The sequence below is a fragment of the Manis javanica genome, chromosome 10 (genome assembly GCF_040802235.1).
Source record: "Manis javanica isolate MJ-LG chromosome 10, MJ_LKY, whole genome shotgun sequence".
Taxonomy (NCBI): domain Eukaryota; kingdom Metazoa; phylum Chordata; class Mammalia; order Pholidota; family Manidae; genus Manis; species Manis javanica.
In genome coordinates, this window is record NC_133165.1 from 1,783,977 (window position 1) to 1,802,713 (window position 18,737).

At 47.5% G+C, this 18,737-nt stretch overlaps 1 protein-coding gene across 9 annotated transcripts in view; it reads right to left on the reverse strand.

The window, feature by feature from the left end:
• Positions 1-227: 227 nt before the first annotated feature.
• The window catches only part of LOC140843941 (nuclear envelope pore membrane protein POM 121-like), a 33,144-nt gene continuing 14,634 nt past the window's right edge, over positions 228-18,737 (reverse strand). Inside the window, exons 3-12 of one of the 9 annotated variants that reach the window (XM_073214498.1) lie at positions 18,577-18,639; positions 15,855-16,039; positions 15,006-15,204; positions 4,525-4,616; positions 3,841-3,914; positions 3,244-3,359; positions 3,011-3,116; positions 2,589-2,768; positions 1,133-1,272; positions 228-968 (exon numbers count right to left, since the gene is read on the reverse strand). In XM_073214498.1, coding sequence (XP_073070599.1) covers positions 921-968; positions 1,133-1,272; positions 2,589-2,768; positions 3,011-3,116; positions 3,244-3,359; positions 3,841-3,914; positions 4,525-4,616; positions 15,006-15,204; positions 15,855-16,039; positions 18,577-18,615 — 1,179 coding nt within the window. In that variant the 5' untranslated portion in view covers positions 18,616-18,639 and the 3' untranslated portion in view covers positions 228-920. Of the gene's footprint in view, positions 969-1,132; positions 1,273-2,588; positions 2,769-3,010; positions 3,117-3,243; positions 3,360-3,840; positions 3,915-4,524; positions 4,617-15,005; positions 15,205-15,854; positions 18,640-18,737 lie in introns of those variants that run through there. The other 8 variants (XM_073214492.1, XM_073214493.1, XM_073214495.1 and 5 more) reach the window with 8 other exon arrangements.

The following is an 18,737-nucleotide window of genomic DNA, read 5'->3' on the forward strand; positions in this document are numbered from 1 at the left end:
ATGAGAAGGGATCACTGAGCTGCTCCACTGACCCGCTAGGTCCAGTTTCTAGCCAATGACCCCCTCTGCCCAGCCACCCCACCTTTCACAAACCCTGGCTCACCGACCAACACACAGGGTCTTTCTTTGTCCTTGTTGGAGCTTCCTGTTCTCTCATCTCACGCTTCTCTGACAGAAAACAAGGATAACAGGGGCCAAGACTCTGTTGTCATTTGGTGCAATGGGAATAATAATAATAATGACGATATTTATTCTGATGATGGTGACAGCGACCATTCACTGAGGGTTTGCCGCCCTAAGTTTTTACATACGTTGTTTCACTTAATGCCCAGTAGTGCACATTATTCCCGTTGAACCTCCACTACACTGAAGCTGGACCAGCAGAGGGGATGGCCCCGACGTCTGTGGCCAGGAAGCAGCAGAGCCCGGGCTCTCATCCTCGCAGCGGGGACTCCAGAGCTGTGATTTTAAACCACAACACCCCGGGTCCTCCCGCTCGCACACCCTCTCCCCACTCTTAGGAGGTGGGCACCAGGAGGAGAGGGGCTCGGTGGGCAGGAAGGGTCTGGGAGCAGTTGCTCTCAGGGTGGATTTGGCCTGACTGTAGGACGAAACTCAAGTCGGGCAGCCAGGCAGTGGGGGGCCTAGAACTGGCTCCCAGCCCTCAGCCTCCCGGATGGGTGGTCTTTGCAGAGTGGGGCAGGTGCTGGAGACAGGTGGACGTGCCTCTCCGTCGTGGTGCCATCTCTCTGCCTCTTGGAGCTTCCCTTCCTTGGGAAGAACAGGGGCATTGCACGGGGTTGTGGTGGGGAGTGAATGAGATGGCTCCTGTGGGCGCTCCTGCAGGAACACGGTGCCTCTGGGTGAGGGGTCTGGGGTGGGGGCATGGGGCGTAGGCTACTTCCTGCCGACGTGGTTATCTATGCTATACGCCTGCGTTTTCTGTCGGGCTCCCAGGGATCTTGATCCTGCACCAATGGAAAAAGACCTCATCAGGGCAGTTACTACCAGAGACTGCTTCTCTGTGTGCCCTAAGCTGTGGAGGGCCAGGCCCGCAGAACCCTGGGTGCTTCAACAGGACTTCCCAGGCTGAGTTCCTTGGGAGGCAGGAGGCCCGGGAAGGTATTTTTACCTGGCTTTCCTGTGGTTTGGGAAAAGTCCTGCCAGAAACAGCTCCTCTCTGAGCTCTGCTGCCTATCTGCAAACCTCGGCGGCGCATGACTGCCAGTGAGGTCACATCTTTCTTGTACCCAGAGGGGAAGGGAACGCACCCTGTTAGGCAGGAAAATAGATATCAGTGGGATGGAAAGAGAATAAGGCCAGGAAAAAGCCCAATAAAAAAGACCTAGAGTTAATCAGTTAAAGCTCAAAAAGCCATGAGCAACTTGGCCTGGAATGTTTGAATATTCCCCAGAGAAAGGAGGGCACCTCAGCAGAGCCCATGGCTTTATTGTGTTAATCAGACAGGCTCAGCTTATGTTTTTAACTTTACCTATCTGCTGTTTTTTTTCTCCTTTGGCCCTAATCAAGTAGTTTGCAATCTGCACAATGAATAATGGCAAGCAAGCCCAGCATAAACAACATAGCAACAGGCAGGAAGGATTCCATCTTCAAAATAAGATTGGGTCTTAATACCCAGGAAGTTAAGAAGATGCTTCACTTACTCTTTAGCAAACAGACAACTCAGCCCACCTTCGGGGCCGGGCAGGCAGCCTTGATCTGCTCCCAGACCAAGAAACGCCGGGCTCCCAGGGAGAAATCAGAGCAGGAAGTCCCTTGTGTTAAGTTAGTTCTAAGTATTCAAGGCCCACCTAACAGGTCTGCACCCCAAGCCCTTAGTCACATTCCTGAAGAATCCTGAAATGGGGATCCCCAAAACTGTCAGGGTGCTCCTCTCTCTCTGAGGTCGCCTGCACTTTTTCTCTAAGTAACTTTAAATAAAACTTTTCCTCTGCTCACTACTGTGTCTCTGCCCTTCAATTCTTTGTCACGGCGGGAACAAGAATGGAGGGAATACACAATGCCTCCTCCCCAACAGTGCCACTGCAGCCGATTCTAGGAAGAACAGAAAACGTGAATTCTGGTATCTGAAATGTGACGGTATTGGTGCTCTAGAAGCCTTGCTGTGCCAGGGATTCAGGAGTCAGCAAATCCGACTCATCTCTACCACAGGTTCTTCAAGTATTCATTCCTCAACATCAAGGAAGGGCTCTTTATTTCTACCCTTCACAGATCATAAGGCAGACAGCAGGGGATAAACCTTGGCCTAGCAGGGGTTCCATGTGTGGACACTAAGGAAAATCCAATCCTCTGAACCCAAGCACGGCTCAGAGCAGCTAAGGAATGGGGCTGCAAGCCAACAGCCGTCTGACTCCCAAAACCAGGCTGCCTTCTCCAGCTTTAAGGGCGGCAGGCCCCTCCCTACAATCTGCGCCTGATGAGAGGGTTCTGAAGCCGCCAGGCCTACACCAGCTCAGGTGTGCCAAGCCAGAACAGGTTCAGCCGTTTCAGTGACCGACTGGAATGCTGCGTTCACCTGAGCAGAGGCTGATGGCACTGTGTGCTGCCCAGAAAGCCCTCCCGCTCACCTGGGCAAGATGGTAGGCACAGGAAGTCTGCCAACTGCTCCAAGTGCCTCAGCAGCACGTCAGTCACTGCGGCTGGGAGGGAGGCTGCGGGAGCAGCAGTCTCAGCAGCGGGCAGGGTGACATTCGGAGGAGAAGGTGGGGTGGCAGGTGGGTCCCCACCCTCCGAGTTCGATGCAGTTTCTAAGGAAGAAAGACAAACGCTTGTCCTCCCTGGCAGGGGAATTCTTTCTGGGGGCCTCGCAGAGCACGGGGAGGCTTGGGGACTCGGGGGAACTCGTGCACAAATGCTTCCTCTCAGTCTCAGGGCTCACTGTGCTCGGAGCCCACTGAGAACCCAAGAGGTGGATTTCTCAGAGGAGAAAGACCAAAAGGGAACCAAAGGGAACCGTCTCGGGAGTGTGAAGTTAACCCATGTTCCTCACCACCCTCACCCTGGAAGATCCACTTCAGCCACTTCTCCGACTGAGCTTGCTCCTCCCGGTAATACTCTTCGCGTGTGATCGGGCCGCAGAGCACGGGAGCTGGAGGCTACCAGGAGAAGAAGGAGAAGCCGAGCCGGTCAGAAGGCAGTGAAAGAAACGTGTGCCCACCCTTCCGTTCCCGAGACGCAGGGGAGCCAGGCTGGGGTGGGCAGGGGCGGCTGGACAGGCCATACCAAGATCAGCGGGATCCCTCGCCTGGAGGGCACCAGGGGAAACCTGCGTCTGCGGAGCCGGGAGCTGCTGGGCGTAGGTGGAGAATCCCAGTTCTGCTTCCCAGGTGTGGTTGTGCCTGCAAATAAAGGACCCGACTTCCTTCCTTCCTCCTCTCTTCCAGAAATGGAGAGGTTTGTCTAGCCAGCCTAGTTTGTAACACTGAACTGTCACTAGGTGTCTCTGGGATTCTATCTTCCATGGTTTGGGCTCTTGGATGGTGTCCGCAAGATTATTTCTGACAGTCAAGACGACATGAGGTGGGAATTGCTCCAAATGTGTGCACACGGTTGCTGACTGGACAGAAATTGCCTGGACTGCTCAGGTTCCCCCACCTAGGCTTACCTTACCCCGAACCCCCCAGGTGGCCTGGGTCATGCTCTACGAGTCTGGGCCACCTTCCCTTACCAGACCAGGAAGCCCGAAGGACAGGAACGTCTCTCTCTGTAACTACCAGGCCCCACACAAATCAAGGCTCAGTACATGTGTCCAGTGGGTCATGGCCCATGCGCCCTCCATACACACTACCACCAACACATGCCATGCGTTCATCAACTTACCCTGTTCTCCCTGGGACTGCTTGTCTCCTATGGAGGGAGCTGAGGAGCCGGAATGAGGAGAAAGCTCCTCTCCTCTGTCGGAGGAAGAGGCCCAAGTAAGTACTGGATAACTTCTTACACCCTCCTAACTACCGACTGGCCAACGTCGAGAACAACCATGACTAAGATCCCAGTGTGTCAAGACAACATATAAAATAAATCAAAGAAAATGCCTAAAGAAATGAAGGGAGGCAGTTCAGGGAAGCCACAGAAACACCTTCGTCTTAACACAAGCACAAAACAATCTCCAGAACCTTACGTCCAACCTGGCAAATTTCCGAGAGTTCCAGTCACACCTCTATCTCTAAGAAAGCGGCATTCTAGTCGGACACCTGGAGGGTCAGCTGGGGTCTAGAATGTGAAGCCTGCCGCCCACTCCCATCAGTCACTCTGGTCACTCTGTCCTGTGCAGCCCTTCCCCTTACACCCCAGCCCCTCCCGCTGCAGCATGACGGGGAGCAGAAGCCGGTGTGGTCACTGTGTGATGACTGCAAGAGACAGAGCGATTCAGGGCGGCACCATCGCCGCCCTTCAGATGTGAACCGCTTTGATTCTCCAAGTCGGAGTCTCAGATGGCCTAAGTGCTGAGTGAATTCCCCTCCTTTCCTGCCCTCTGATTAGTCCACACGGCAAATCACTGGTTACCTCATTTTCCTTGGTGACCTCTCTGCTGTCTGCAGGCGGAACGAGGAGGGACCGGAGGAGGGTGACGAGCTGGGACCTCTCCTCTTCCAGAACTAAAAGCCAAACACAAGTCACGTGACTGACACTATGTAATAACTTAGGGGCTGACCGTCAACATAATTCTGTGGCTCTAATCCATCACTGTAGATAAAGTCTCCTTTCCACGTGACTCAAAAACACTTCTTTGTGAAGAGGAGCTTCTGGAAAGTGAGTCAATTGCCAGTATTAACTATGGGGAATGAAGTCGGAAAAAGTAATGGAATGCTAATAAACGGCAGAGGAATGAGCGTCCTTTCTGCATGTCCTGAAGAGTGGAGCGTCATACTCAGCGACGGCGGGGAGCGGGCTCTGACGCACACAAGGCCACTCTGTACTCGTCCACGGAAAGGATAAAGGGACACTCAGAGACTGTTCCCGTGAAGACAAGCCAGGAAGCTAGGTTAGTCTTGCTTCCATTGAATTGTCAGTTTTATTTTATTAAAATTAAAAAATACGCTATTGTGATGCTTGTGACTTTTGCAACATCTATGACATTTACTGTCACATGATAATTATCCCTACAGCCATCTATCCGTGACCAGCCAGGGTTGAGGAGAATCCAGTTCAACACTTAGGGGAAAAGTGCTTTCTCTCACCACACAGACGTGATAAAAGATTTACATTTAGAAGTGTAACAAACAAAGGACTATAACGAAACAGACAAGCAGTTAGATAAGGTTGGGTAGGGAGGGACTGTACGAGAGAGAGAAGACAGAAAGCTGACAGACTGTTCCATAAAACTAAGAACCTTTCTCTCTAAAAATATTGTCCCATGGGAAAGAGACTTTACTGTACACCCTTTGTGCCATTTGAATTTTCAACCATACTAATGTTTCCATAAACCATAAATAAAATAGGAAACCGAAACACCCCGAAACAAAAACAAAACCATAAGCAACATTAAAAGGCACGTCTTTTCCATTAAACTGATGAATTCATGTCTGTACCATGTAAAAACGGAGTCTCGCAATTCCATGTGAATATCACGACCGTGTCGGGGAGAGCGGGCAAGGAGCACGCAGCAAGGCAACTCCCAGAAGCAGCCTGTGTCTCGGGCAGGTAGCTCAGCACTGGCGTCCCGTTTTTATTTGCCGAGTTCCTACTTCATAAGGACACTATACCTTCAGACTCCACAAAGAATCTCAAGACAAGTATGACGGTTCCATCGTCAAGAAATTGACAATCTGGAAAAGAGACAGGGCAGAGCACGAAATGATGACAGCAATGAAAGATAAAGAAGGTCTGTGCCCAGGAGCCAAGAAGCCACCATGCGGAGTTCAGTTAGAGGAATCGGGGGATGAAGGGGGCACTTGAGATGGTCCTTCATGATTTGGCTTAAAAAAGACAACCACACTTGAAGAAAGGCAAACTTTATATAGGCTTGCAGTGGGACGGGCACGTCATTCCGGACAGAGAACAGAACAAGGAAAGGTAAGGAAGCAGGAAAGTATCAGTATTAGGTGCTCTTAGGAGGCATTCTGGTTTGCCTTAATTATGGGTGTATATAAAGGGATAAAAGGTTAGAAATGCAAGCTGGAGGTTTGGCAATTTAAGGCCATTGCAAATATTTCTGCTTTGGAAAACAGTAGGTCCTGTTAAGACAAACGGAGACACCAATGCCACACACACAGAGGTCAGAGGACTTCTCACGTTCTGTTACATAATCAGTCCCAGTTTAATGCTGGTACTAATTTACATAATCAGTCCCAGTTTAATGCTGGTAATGATTTAGCATGGCAAAGCTAGAACTTCTAATTTGCTCAGCTAGGATTTGGGTATTTACTAGTGTTCCTCTGGAAAAATTAAATCAAGTCTAGTAGCTATGCTACCACTCACTCCAAACATGAGGGCTGCCACCTGGGCTGACCGCACTGCATTCAGTATTCACCGCCCGTTCTTCCAATGAGGCACCGGGTAAAGAAGGTTCACGTATAGTCTCTGCTTCCTGACACCTGCTTCTGAGAACTTACATTTTCAAACATCACACACCTATAGGGGGCTGCTAACTACTCACAACAGAATATCCGACAACTGTCAGTGCCAGTGAGTGTACGTCTTGCCTTAGGTCACAGGCTCCACCGGTAATGGGAACTTTACAACTAAATGTGGCAAAGGCCTCGTACAGTGTTCTAGACCCACCACCTGCTGAGGGCACGCAGCAAATGCTGAAGACGATGAGGAGCGCATCTGTTTGGAGGCACGGCGGCACGGAAGAGCTCTAACGCCGTGAGACGCGGTGGGGACAAGACAGAGAAGAGAAGCCCAGAGACGAGCCTGCCTCCAGGTCTGCATTTCCCCCAGGTGACTGCCGTTTCCACAAGGGAAAGCTGCAGTGCGGAGGCTGCGAGCAGCTGTCCCCAGCCTCACAGGGTTGAAGACACAAATAACGGACTCAGAGCTTTCCAAAGTGGAGGGGTCCTAACAAAACCTCGGTTGGGATCACACAGGCTACACGAGAAGACAGGAGGCAATCAGAAATAAGCCAGCCCCCCGAGAACCGACAACTCAGAATCCGTGTCAGTCCCAAGTAGGCAGAGGAATCTGCTCCCTCCCTGGCTGCCTGCCAGAGGGAAAAGGGAAACCTCTCTGGAGAAAGACACCACCACCCAGAGCATCAAGTTAGTGCCACTTTGTTTTGTGTTTTTCACTGTCTGACAGATAAACAACACATAAAATCAGGCATGTAAGATAAGATTTGACCACTAACCAGGTGGACAGAGCACAGAAGATTCAAATACTGGAGTGGTCAAGACTTTAGAGGGACGAGTTACTGTGATTTAAATGACAGTATGGAGATTCCAGGCAGAAATGGTAGATATAAAATTGACTAACTGAAATTAGTGAACTGGAAAACTGAAGAACTGATGGTTGGGAGACAGATGATGGGAAACACGCAGAGACACACATAGGATGCCGTGAAGACGTCTAACATGTCCTAGAATAGTTACTAGAGAGAGGTGAGAAAACAGGGCAGAACAGTATAAAAGATAATGGCTGAGAGCTTCTCAAAACCATGAAAGTCATCAAGCCACACAGTAAGTTCCAAGCAAGAGAAACCACAAGGCAGCACTTCTCAGTAAAGTTTCCCTTCAAGTGAAGGTGGAGCACTTACCAAAACTGCACATGTGCTGGGGCATCAAGCAAATGCAGAACATTTCAAGGACTGATGAAGACACCATGTGACCCAGCAGAATTAAGCTAAAAGCCCGTAATTAAAAGATAACTAGAGAATCCCCAACCATTTAAAAGTTAAGCAGCGTACTTCTAAGTAACCCATGAGTCAAAGAAGAAATCACAATGGCAATTAGAAAATATTTTTAACTGCATGAAAATGAAAAATCCTTCTATTTCAAAACTAGTGGGATGAAGCTAAAGTTGAATTCACAGTAACCTTCAAAACATACATGAGAAAAGAGAACAGGCTGAAACCGAGTGATCTAAGAATCCACACTTAAAGCCACAAAGGCATCCTAGCACCTCAAACATGAAGAAAGGGAGAAGGAAATAGTACCTATGAGAACAGAAATTAAAGAAACAGAAAAACATAAGAGAATGGCTCCTAAAGTTGGTACTTGACAATATGACTTTGGAAACGGAACTCCCTTAATCCAATAAAGGTATCTACAAAGAATGTCTATATTCAAATGTCACATGCAATAGAAAACTGGAAAGTGCTCCCTCTGAGATTGGGAAAAACAAGGCAAAGATGTTTGCTATCACTTCTGTTCAACATTGTACTGGAGATCTTAGCCAAGTGCAGTAAGGCATAAAAAAACAATAAAAGGACTGGAAGAAAGGAGAAAAAGTGTCATGATTGCAGACATGACATACATATAAAAATCCGGAAGAATATACAGATAAATGTTCAGAGTTTAGCAAGTTTTCTGAATACAAAAATCAGTTGCATTTCTAACATCAGCAACAAATTTTCAATGTACTATTTATAACAGCATCAAAAACATACATCTAGGAAAAATTTAATAAAAGATACAAAAAACCACTACACAGAGAAGTTGATGATGTAAATAAGTGAAGAATGTACGGTGTTCATGGATTTTAAGATTAAATACTGTACAAATATCGATTCTCTCCAAAATAACTGTTAGATTAAAGGCAATCCCAATCAATAGCTCAGCAAGTGCTTTTTGTTTTGGTTTTGGTAGAAACTGACACATTGATTCTAAATTTATGTAGAAATGCACAGGTTCTGATGCAAGAGCCTTCAGAAGAGGAATGAGAGAAATGACAGCGTTGGGTGACTTATTCTACTAGATATCAAAACATAAAGACTGTACAGCATAGGGAAGAGAAAAAGATGGGCACAGGCAGAAAAACAGAGCAGCGGAACAGGTCAGAATCTAGAAGTGGATCCGCGTACATGTGGGCATTTCAATTGCAACTGTGGGATTACTATAGAAATCAAGCATAGAAATCAAACGTATAATCATATATGACTTGGTTATTTTTCCTGTAATTCCTGATAAGTGATCAAGAACAGAACAAACAAGACGAGGACAGTTTCTGTGCCCTAATTGCCTTTGCTATTGTTTCAATACCATGTGAGACATCGTGGCCCAGGAGACCGGCGCCTGCTGAGGATGCAGTTTCCAGTTGGTTAATGACTGTTTAGTAAGTCCCCCCCACAGGATTCTACTGTTGTGAACACGTATGTGCTCAATAAATACAAAGGGTGCCCTCTCAGCACCACTCTTGCGCTGTTAGGCCTCGAGTCCCCTGGCTGGTCCTTTCAGGTCTCCGGGATCTCATCGTGTCTCCCCCCTTATCTGCGGGTTGGAAGCAGGGAGGGACCGACATGCAACAAAGCCGATACTGTGAGCAATAGGGAAAGGGTGACCCATTCTTTCGGTGAATGTTACAGAATCAAACGGATATTACATGGAAAAATATTAAGACTGATCTTGACCTCACACCATGTAAAACAAAGTTTTTCAGGTGAGGATCCAAATGTGAAAGGAAAAATAATGAAGTTCCTAGAAAGGAGTATTGGAGAGGATCATCACGGCCCTCGGCAGGCACGGATTTCCTAAACAGCACAGAAAAGACACTAACCGCAAGTGAAATGACTGAAAGAGAACGAAATGGGGGACGCTTACTTACAGCAACATATATCATTCAGAAAGCTTGCATCTAGAACATATAAAGAACTTGTATACGTCAGTAAAGAAAAGATAGAGAACCTAATAGAAAAGTCAAGAAACTTGCACAGGCACTTCATAGAAAAGGATGTACAAATGGCCAATGAACTCATACTTTTAACTCATTAGTAATCAGGAAAATGCAAATTAAAACTACAATGAAATGCTACTTCACACCCACTGAAATGGGTCATTAAAGAGAGTGGCAACAGCAGGTGTCAGTGAGGATGTGTAACCCCAGGAACAAAATCTCCCCTGCTGTGGTAGGAGTATTAACTGAAACATCACTTTCTACAATTGGTCAAATTGCTAAGACCGAACATACACGTACTTGATATATGTGCACCAAAAGACTAATACAAGAATGTCTAGAGCAGCATTACGCATAGTGGCTCCAAACTGGAAACCCAAACGTCCAGTGGTAGAATGGTTAAGTTGCGATATATCCTACAGTTTAAGAGAATACACAACGAAAATGAAAGACCCCTGTTACCTGCAACAGCACGGATGAATCTCACAAGTAAAATGGTGAGTGAAGGAACCCACACATAAAAGAAAGCATATTCTGTTCCCATTGATATGAGGTTCAGAAACAGGGAAAACTATATGTGGTGCTAATAATCAGGAAAGAAGAGAGGGAAGGAGTAGTGACTGAGAGTGGGTATGAGAGGGGCTCGGGGACGTTGAAAATGATTTATTAACTTGGCCTGGGTGGTGGTTCCATGGAATGGTTACGCTTTTGACACCTGTTTTTCTGCACATTTTAAAAAGGCCATTAAAGAGAGTTTATATGACACACAACGCATGCAATATATAATGACAAAAAGCATGCAAAAAGCACATATGTGATGATCCCACTTGCATAAAACAGCTCCGCAAGTCTGTATTATCTGTGTGTGTATGGACGATAGGAATATTAACAATCGGGACTATGAGATGGAGACTGGGATAGCCAGGACCAGGGAATTTTACTTTTTACTTAACAGTGATCCATACTTAAAATGTTTTTGAAACCAGGAGAGGTAATACTTGCAGCACATTACAAATTCCAACAAGTATATATTCAAAAGTTAGTTTTCCTCCTATCTCGGTAAGCACCAGTTTCTAATACACCCTGTCCGAATTATTCTATGTACATTAAAAGATTAAAGAAAGCAGCAGCACAGAGGACACTATACATACAGTTCCTGCACCTTTATCTTTTTATGTATTTTTGTGATCATTCACATCAGTGCCTATTAAGCTACCTTATTCATTTTAATAGTTTCATAGTATTTCAACTTACGGAGATACTGTTAGCTATTCAACTAGCTATTTAACTGTACCAGAAAAGGTACAGTTACATTATTTCCAAGCTTCTGCTATTTAAATAATTCTATAATCTACATCCTTTTATATGACTTTGATTATTCATGTAGCATTAAGTCCTAAAAGTAAGCCTGCTGGATCAAAGGGCAGGTGCATCTCTAATGTTGGTAATTACCGTCCAACTGCCCTCTCGAAAGCTATACCAACTGACACGTTCACGAGCAATACATGAAAAGCCTGTTTTTGCAAATACTTTTACAGTTTCTATTTTACATTTAAATCTTTAGTTCGCTTGGAATTATGTTTCTGAGTAATTGAAAAGCCGCTCACACTCCCTCGGAAGAGACACAAATACTGTTCCTTGCACGTCAAACTGGTAAAACCCAAAGCTATGACAACCTAATCTGTTGGTGAGACGGTGGAGAAACGGGCCCCCCGGTGCACCGCTGGTGAGAATGCTAAATGATCCATACGCTAAGCCGGGAAATCTAACGACATCTAGCAAAATTGTAACCTTTGACCTGGGACTCACATCTTCTAGGAACTTATCCCAGAAGCATAATGACCAAAGTGTGAAGCGACACGTGAACTAAAGGATTCTTTGTGGCACCACGGTAATAGCAGAAACAACCCAATGTTTATCAATAGACACTTGGAGTAACTATGCAGTTGCAAAAAAAAAAAAGAATCTCTATATACTGCCATTCTCTCTCGAATATAGTAAGTGGAAAAAGGCTCTAGGAGACGTCCGCGTTCCCCGCCGGTGGGGAGGGCACGCGGCGGCCGCCCCAGCGCGTGAGCTCCGCGCCTGTGGCGGCGGCCGCGGGGCCAGCGCGCCCTCCTCATCCGCGGTGGGAGCCTGACACCTGGGGCCGCAAGGGGGCGCCGGCCGCGCGGGCCCGGAGAGCCCGGGGAGGCGGTGCTGTCAGGCCGGCGACCTGACGCCTGGGGGCGCCCCGCCCGGCCCCCGGAGTCACGCCCCCGTAGCCACGCCCCGAGCAGGTCGTCCCGCCCCCGGAGCCGCGCCCCGAGCACCCTGGCTCCGCCCAGGCCGGGCCGGATGCCTGGGCCCCGGCGCCCGCCTTTGCACGGGGTGCTCCACACTCGGCGATAACGCCGACCCCGGGCTGGGCTTGCGGGCGCGCTCGCACCCCGGCCGCCCGTCCCCGGGTCGCGGCTCCCCAGCCGGGAGATCGCAGCTGTGCAGAATGAATCACCAGAGGCGTCTTCCAGATACGAAACACAGTGGGATGATCCACGGACCCCGAATGAGCGACAGGCCTGTGCGGAGAGGCAGCGGTGGAAGGCTGCGGTCGTCTGCGGGGAAGGCCCCTGCACACCCAAGCCTGCCTTCACAGGAAGAGTGCGGGCACAGAAGGGGCAGAGGTGCCTTTCATTATTTTGTCAGCTACTGGTGTTTTCACAGTACTTTAATGCCTGATTTCAAATTACAGCACTACTAATATTTATTCTGAAAGGCAGGTTTCCATGTAGCAGATATTAGCAACTTCCGACACAATCTCTAGGAATAATTCGCGGTTCTGAACCGTGCTTTAGGAAAACATTTCCTGTACAAACAGGCATTTAAGAAAGCACAAGTTATCTTAACATTCCAACAATTATCATATACAACCAAGTAGAAAAGTACTGAAGCTCAGTCGTTATCAGCACCCCATTCCATGCCTTTTATGGTGCGTCCCTCATCCTCTCATGTCACTGCAACACTTTAAGTGAGCCAGCCATTGAACAGTTCACATACGCTAGCCGCATTGCTAACAATACACTCAGCAGGTAACAGTGTAAATTAAGTTAACCATCAATACTTGCTTTAATACACAATAAAATACCTAAGGAAAGAAAAAAAATAGTAAAGTCTAAATTACCACAAGTGACAAACATTTAGAAACCCGACCTGACCTGTTTTCATTCAACTGCCTGCTGAATTTTTCTTCACGCCCCATGAAAAGCACAATTCAACTTGAAAGGGTAATGTTACAGGCAACATGTTAGAATAAGCAGTAATTCAAATTAAGATAAACTAATGAACATTTCTAGAATAAGAAAAAAACAAGACCTATATTTAAAACCCAAGTTTAAAGACATCTTTACAATAATACCTCATGATTTTCAATGAATACGCTTTTTAATAAAATATGTACATTATGCTACTGATTAACGTGAAGATAATTTACAAGTCCTTCACTTTCTCTATGACTGAAATTCAATCCTATGAGGACAACATAATTTTGTTGTGTCACAAAAGTACTTTATAATAATTTAAACATAACTATTGCTCAAGACTGAGGTTACACTCTGTGAAACCATGCATAAATTCAAAGCTTTATAAGTAGATTAAAAGCCATAAGGGGTACATCTAAAACATATAAAACAACCTGTTAAAAAGTTTAAGATTATTTTTACCCTGCCTGCTTGTTAGGCCATCATACATAGCATCGTATAATGTCAAGTCCGAAGCTCTGAGTGTGACTTAAGTTCCCCGAAATTAAATGACTGTACTTATTTAAAATAATAGTAATAGGTGGCACTTCCTGAATGCTTACAATGGACAATATAAACTCCTGAACACTTTATATGTACTACCTTGCAACTACCTTATGAAGTAGGTCAAAATCATTATTTCCGTAAGTATACAGCCTTACCTTCAGATTTTTTGTTACATATATTAATTACATACCTTTAATACTCAAAAAAAAAAAAAAAAAGAGTATAAGAGACATGTGACCCAAATGCAATGAGTTGATTTTTGGTCCCTGTTCAAAGTAACTATAATAAAACTGGGTAATAAGGGCAAATTGGAGTGATAATAACTAACATTAAGTCACGATTATTCAGAGGAATAGAGGTACTGTGGTTATTAATGTTCAAAAGTTTAAAAAATACACTAAAGTACCTACAGGTGAAACAACATGTTTGTACTTTAAAACACAAGAGCAAAACCAATCTGGGGTGGGGGTGTTGACGGAACAGGACTGACAAAACAGTTAAGTGCTGGAGCTACGTGGAGGTTCATATGATATTTTCCCTTCCTTTTGTGTATGTATGACATTTGACATAAAATTGTGAGGAGGAGCAATGACTGACTGTGTATCTCATATTGGGTCTGTTGTGATCACTGATTGAGGAAATGTGTGTACAGTGCTCAGCAGAGGGCCTAGTGCAGAATAAAGACTTCGTACTATTGTCCTCTGCATTTGCCATAACTGCCTGGCTGGGGCCTTCATCTCCTATATTTGTCATTGATCATTAACATGTCATTTATATTACTCTAAGAGCCTTTGGTACGGATGAAAACTTATGTCAAATTCTTTCTCCTCTCAAAAACCTCCTCCACACATGCGTTATTTTTTTCAAGCTCCTATATATCGGGTGCCCACTTACTGACAAGCACTGTAATGGGTGCTTTTCAAACATCACCTTCAATCTTTACAACAGTCCTTTAGAGATGAGAAAAAGAGAGTTCAAGTCATTTACCTGCCCAAGAGTCTATAGCTTAGCTACTAAGTGCCAAAGCCAAGATTTGAACCCAAGTCATTCTGGTAGCAAAACTTGAGCTGTTCTCCAGTCTACACTACATCCTTTCTAAAAAGAATTATAACCACTTATTTTAAAGACTTTCATTAAATTCCCAGTACCTATAGGATGAGTTTATGACCCAATGCAATCCAGACTCAATCTACCCTTTTAATCAGATTAGTACCATTTTTGAAGTATTCATCCTTTGTCCATTTATCTATAATAGTGGCTCTGTCTTGCATCCAGGTTTCCACATAAGCATTCTGGGCTTTCTAGTTTGTTCCACTGGTCTATAGCGAACATTCAGGGGTTGGTAACTGCTGTCACCTTAGAGGTGATCTCAGCATCTGACAGAAGGCAGCTAGTAAACACTGCACAATCAACAAATAAACGCAAAGAACCCACTTCTTCCACAGCACCAGGGGAAGGAACCTGAGAGATGCCTCCAGTCGAGCTGTAGGAACTGGTAATGGCATTGCGGCTGGACATACGGATGCCACATGTGCACGTGCCCTTCAAGCAGCTCACAGCATAGGTGGAGGGTCTCTTATCCAAGTGGCCATCTGAGCTCTGGGAACTGAAGCCACTCTTCGGAGGCCCAGGCCTTAAAGGGAAATAAAAGGGAAAAACACAGATGTGCTACTGAAAGGCAGCAACATTGTTTTAAGGCTTCATCCCATGGTCACAATGTAATGTAATGAAAAAGGACAATGTTGTTAATCTTACTGTTAATTCAGCTACACATGTCTCACAAAGTCAGAAAGGGAAAGCTCAGTATTTTAAAAATTAAACGTATGATTCTACTTATGTATACTCTAGGAAACGCACACAAATCTACAGTGACAGAATGGGGACCACTGGATGCCTGGCAGCAGGGGCAGGGCGACAGGGAGGTCTTAGGCTCCACCGAGGGGCCCGGGGAAACTTCTGGCAGGAATGGTGATGTTCAGTATCTTGGCTGCGGTGATGGTTTCATGGGTGTGAAATTGAGACAACATAGTTACTGCGGCAAATTCCTCAAAATGTTCCTCTCTGATTTCAAAGAGGAAGATGTTCCTACACTGATGGGCAGTGACTGCAATGGGGTCTGGGGGGGACACGATAACAGGGGGGAATGTTGTAACCACATTGTTTTTTCATGTGAAACATTCATGAGTGTATATCAATAATACCTTAATAAAATAAATAAATTAAAAACAAAAAACAAAAAAACAAAGTCAAGTCCTCGGTCTTGGGAGGGTCAGCGTGTCTTACCCGCAGGAAGGCCTCCAAGGGGACCGGAGGGAAGGAGGGCGGTCCGAGGGGTGAATGGGATGGCGGCGGGCCGTCGGGGCAGGCGGGGCCGGCGGGGCCGGCGGGTGGGCGGAGCTTCCGAGGAGGGCCGGGCGGGCCGGTGGGCGGGCCGGTGAGCGGAGATGGGTGAGAAGTCCTCGCACCAGCTCCGTGAAAAGAAGTCCCACCAGAGTGATGAGAAGGGCTCCCACCAGCTGGGTGAGAAAACCTCCCACCAGCTGGGTGAGAAGCCCTCCCACCAGCTGGGTGAGAAAACCTCCCATGACGGGCGATCAGCGAGGTCTGTCTGGGTAGCGAGCTAGCGACCGCAGTCCAAGGCTTCTCTACCAGACTGACTCCCTCTGCCAGCGCGCCTGGGCCAGGGGCGAGGCGGGCATTGTGCGCTGGCGGGCATTGTGCGCTGGCGGGCATTGTGCGCTGGCGGCGCGCGCTCCGGGGTCGCCGGGACACGGCGCGCGAAAGGGGTCTCGGGGCCCGCGGCCCGGTGCCCACCCCCCCTGCGGGGGTCAGCGCCTGGGACAAAAATCACACCCACCCTTACGCTGCCTTGAGCGCCTTGCCCATGTGTTTTTTTTTTTAAGTTTTCCAATATATTTATTGTAAAAATTTCACATATAAGTGGACCCATACAGTTCAAACGCATGTTGTTGAAGGGCCAACTGTTTCTGAATATTTTTTAGTATTTTAATGTATTTATTGACTTTTGGTGTACCTCCTTGATTTTTTTAAGAGGTTCTGAGGATTACAGTATACATGCCTGATTGTGTACCACCTGCTTATGATCAGTATTTTATCACTTCAAGTAAATGTAGAAGCCTTACCGCCATTCAGATCCTTTCACCCTCCCCCTCTTATGTCAATTTCAGGGTCGTTATGTGATTTACACTGACGAACACTGACAGCCTCACCCGATACTGTTGCCATTTCTGAAGACCAGCATTTGATTCAGGAGACCTAGGATCCGCCCTGAGAACGTGGGGGGCATCAGCCAATCAGCCAGCCCAGCCCACAGAGAGCAGGCAGGGGGGGCAGACCGTCTGCTGAGATGACCATCTTCTGCCCTGGGCTCTCCACAGTCACAGGCCAGTCCCGACCTACACTTCCTCCTACACGGTCCCCACAGGTCTGTGGGTTCTTCCCCTGGAGCACCCCGACTCACCCAGTGACAAAGGGCTACTCCTGCCTCCTGTTTCCGGGCTCCCGCCCCCTGGGGCCAGGCCACCTTGCATCCCCGCGGGGGGCCCTCCCTGTAACCAGAGCCCCTGCGGGATGATGCGCACCCCAGCCTGCGGGGCAGCCGCCGGCGATCCAGGCAGGGGCCTCCTCTCTGCAGGACGGAGGTTGAGCCCCCCATCGCCTCTGCTTCCTGCCGCTGCGCCGCCCACCCAAAGCTGCTGCGCTCTTCTGTTTTCGCAGCGGCCTCACAGGGACCCGCTCCCTGCCTTGCTGGTGGACTTGACACCATCACATTCCGCTCTCTGGGAACAAGGGGCACCGTTAAATAGCAAGGGAACTCCCTCTGCGAAGTGGCCTCCCGGCGGGGATGGTGCTGGGGCCGCCCGCCGCTGCCCTGCCCCTGCGGAGGCGCGGTCCCTCTTCATAGGATGAAGGGGCTTGGCCTGGGACAGGCGAGCGTGGGTATGGGGGCAGAGGGCTCAAGCTGGCACTGTAATGGCAGTGGGCACTGACCGAGGGCGAACAGACCTTGCAGAGGGAGGCAGCTCCCTGGGGACCCGGCCATGCCAGCGCCCTCCCACTGAGGCCGGGGTTCTCGTTTGCGGAGTCAAGAATGAGCTTAGCGGTCAAGGTAGGAGAGCCGGGAAGACTTTTATTGACAGAGACGGTGAGAGGACAGACAGAGCTCCAGGCTCGGGAGAGCTGGGGGGCGGGGGCTGGGGGCGCACAGGAGAGCCGGGGGTGCTAAGTTGTCTAGGGGGTTTATAGGCGGTTGAGAGACAAAGAGCTGGGGATGCAGACCCACCAAATGGTCTCTACATGTTTATTTTTACGGAGACACTAGGTTTCTTATGAGGTTTCCAGACTATTTTGCAGTTTGCATAAGAAATTTACTGCTTTGATCCTTTCTTAGAATAGCAGTTTCTTGGTTTGGGAGCACATCAATCGAGGCTGCTTGTCTTGCTTTCAAGGTGAGCTGAGTTATTGTGGGTTTGTTAAATAGTAAATTAAGAATCTTACTTCTTAACTTCTTATCTTTAAGATGGAATCCTTCCTGCCCTTCATTATGTTGTTTACGGCTGGGCCTACCTGTTATATTAATTGCCCAGGTTATATGTTCCTTGATTAGGGGCTGGAGGAGGAAAAGCAGCATCTGGGTAAAGTTAAAGATAAACTGGGCTTTTTAGCCGCTAAAGTAAATTTTACAATAGCCTCATTTAATTGATACAAACAATACATGGGCTATGCTGAGGTATTTTCTTTTCTGGGAGATGTTCAAACATTGCAGGCTGTTACTCCTGCCTTTTTACTTTTAACTAATCTTCACTGAAGAATGCTTATATTCCTAGTTTAATATTTTACTTTAGAGAATTAATGTGACTCTGTCTTTGCTTAATTGTTTAATACGGAGTTTTGGCAGGGGTCTTCTCCCAGAGGCCCTCACCCTGCTCTGACTACACCCACGGTCCCCGTCTCACCACCAAGGGAGCAGACGGCCTCTTCTTACCTTGGGTGGGCTCCACGTGCCTGACGGGGCTTCGAGCATTAGGTGGGAAGCGTTTTCTAAGTTCTTCAGAGAAAAAGGGCAGGAAGGAAATGCACCAAGACCTCTAATGACTGGATCACTCTTTCCAAGTGTCTCACCTTCCCTTCCAACTACTCATCACC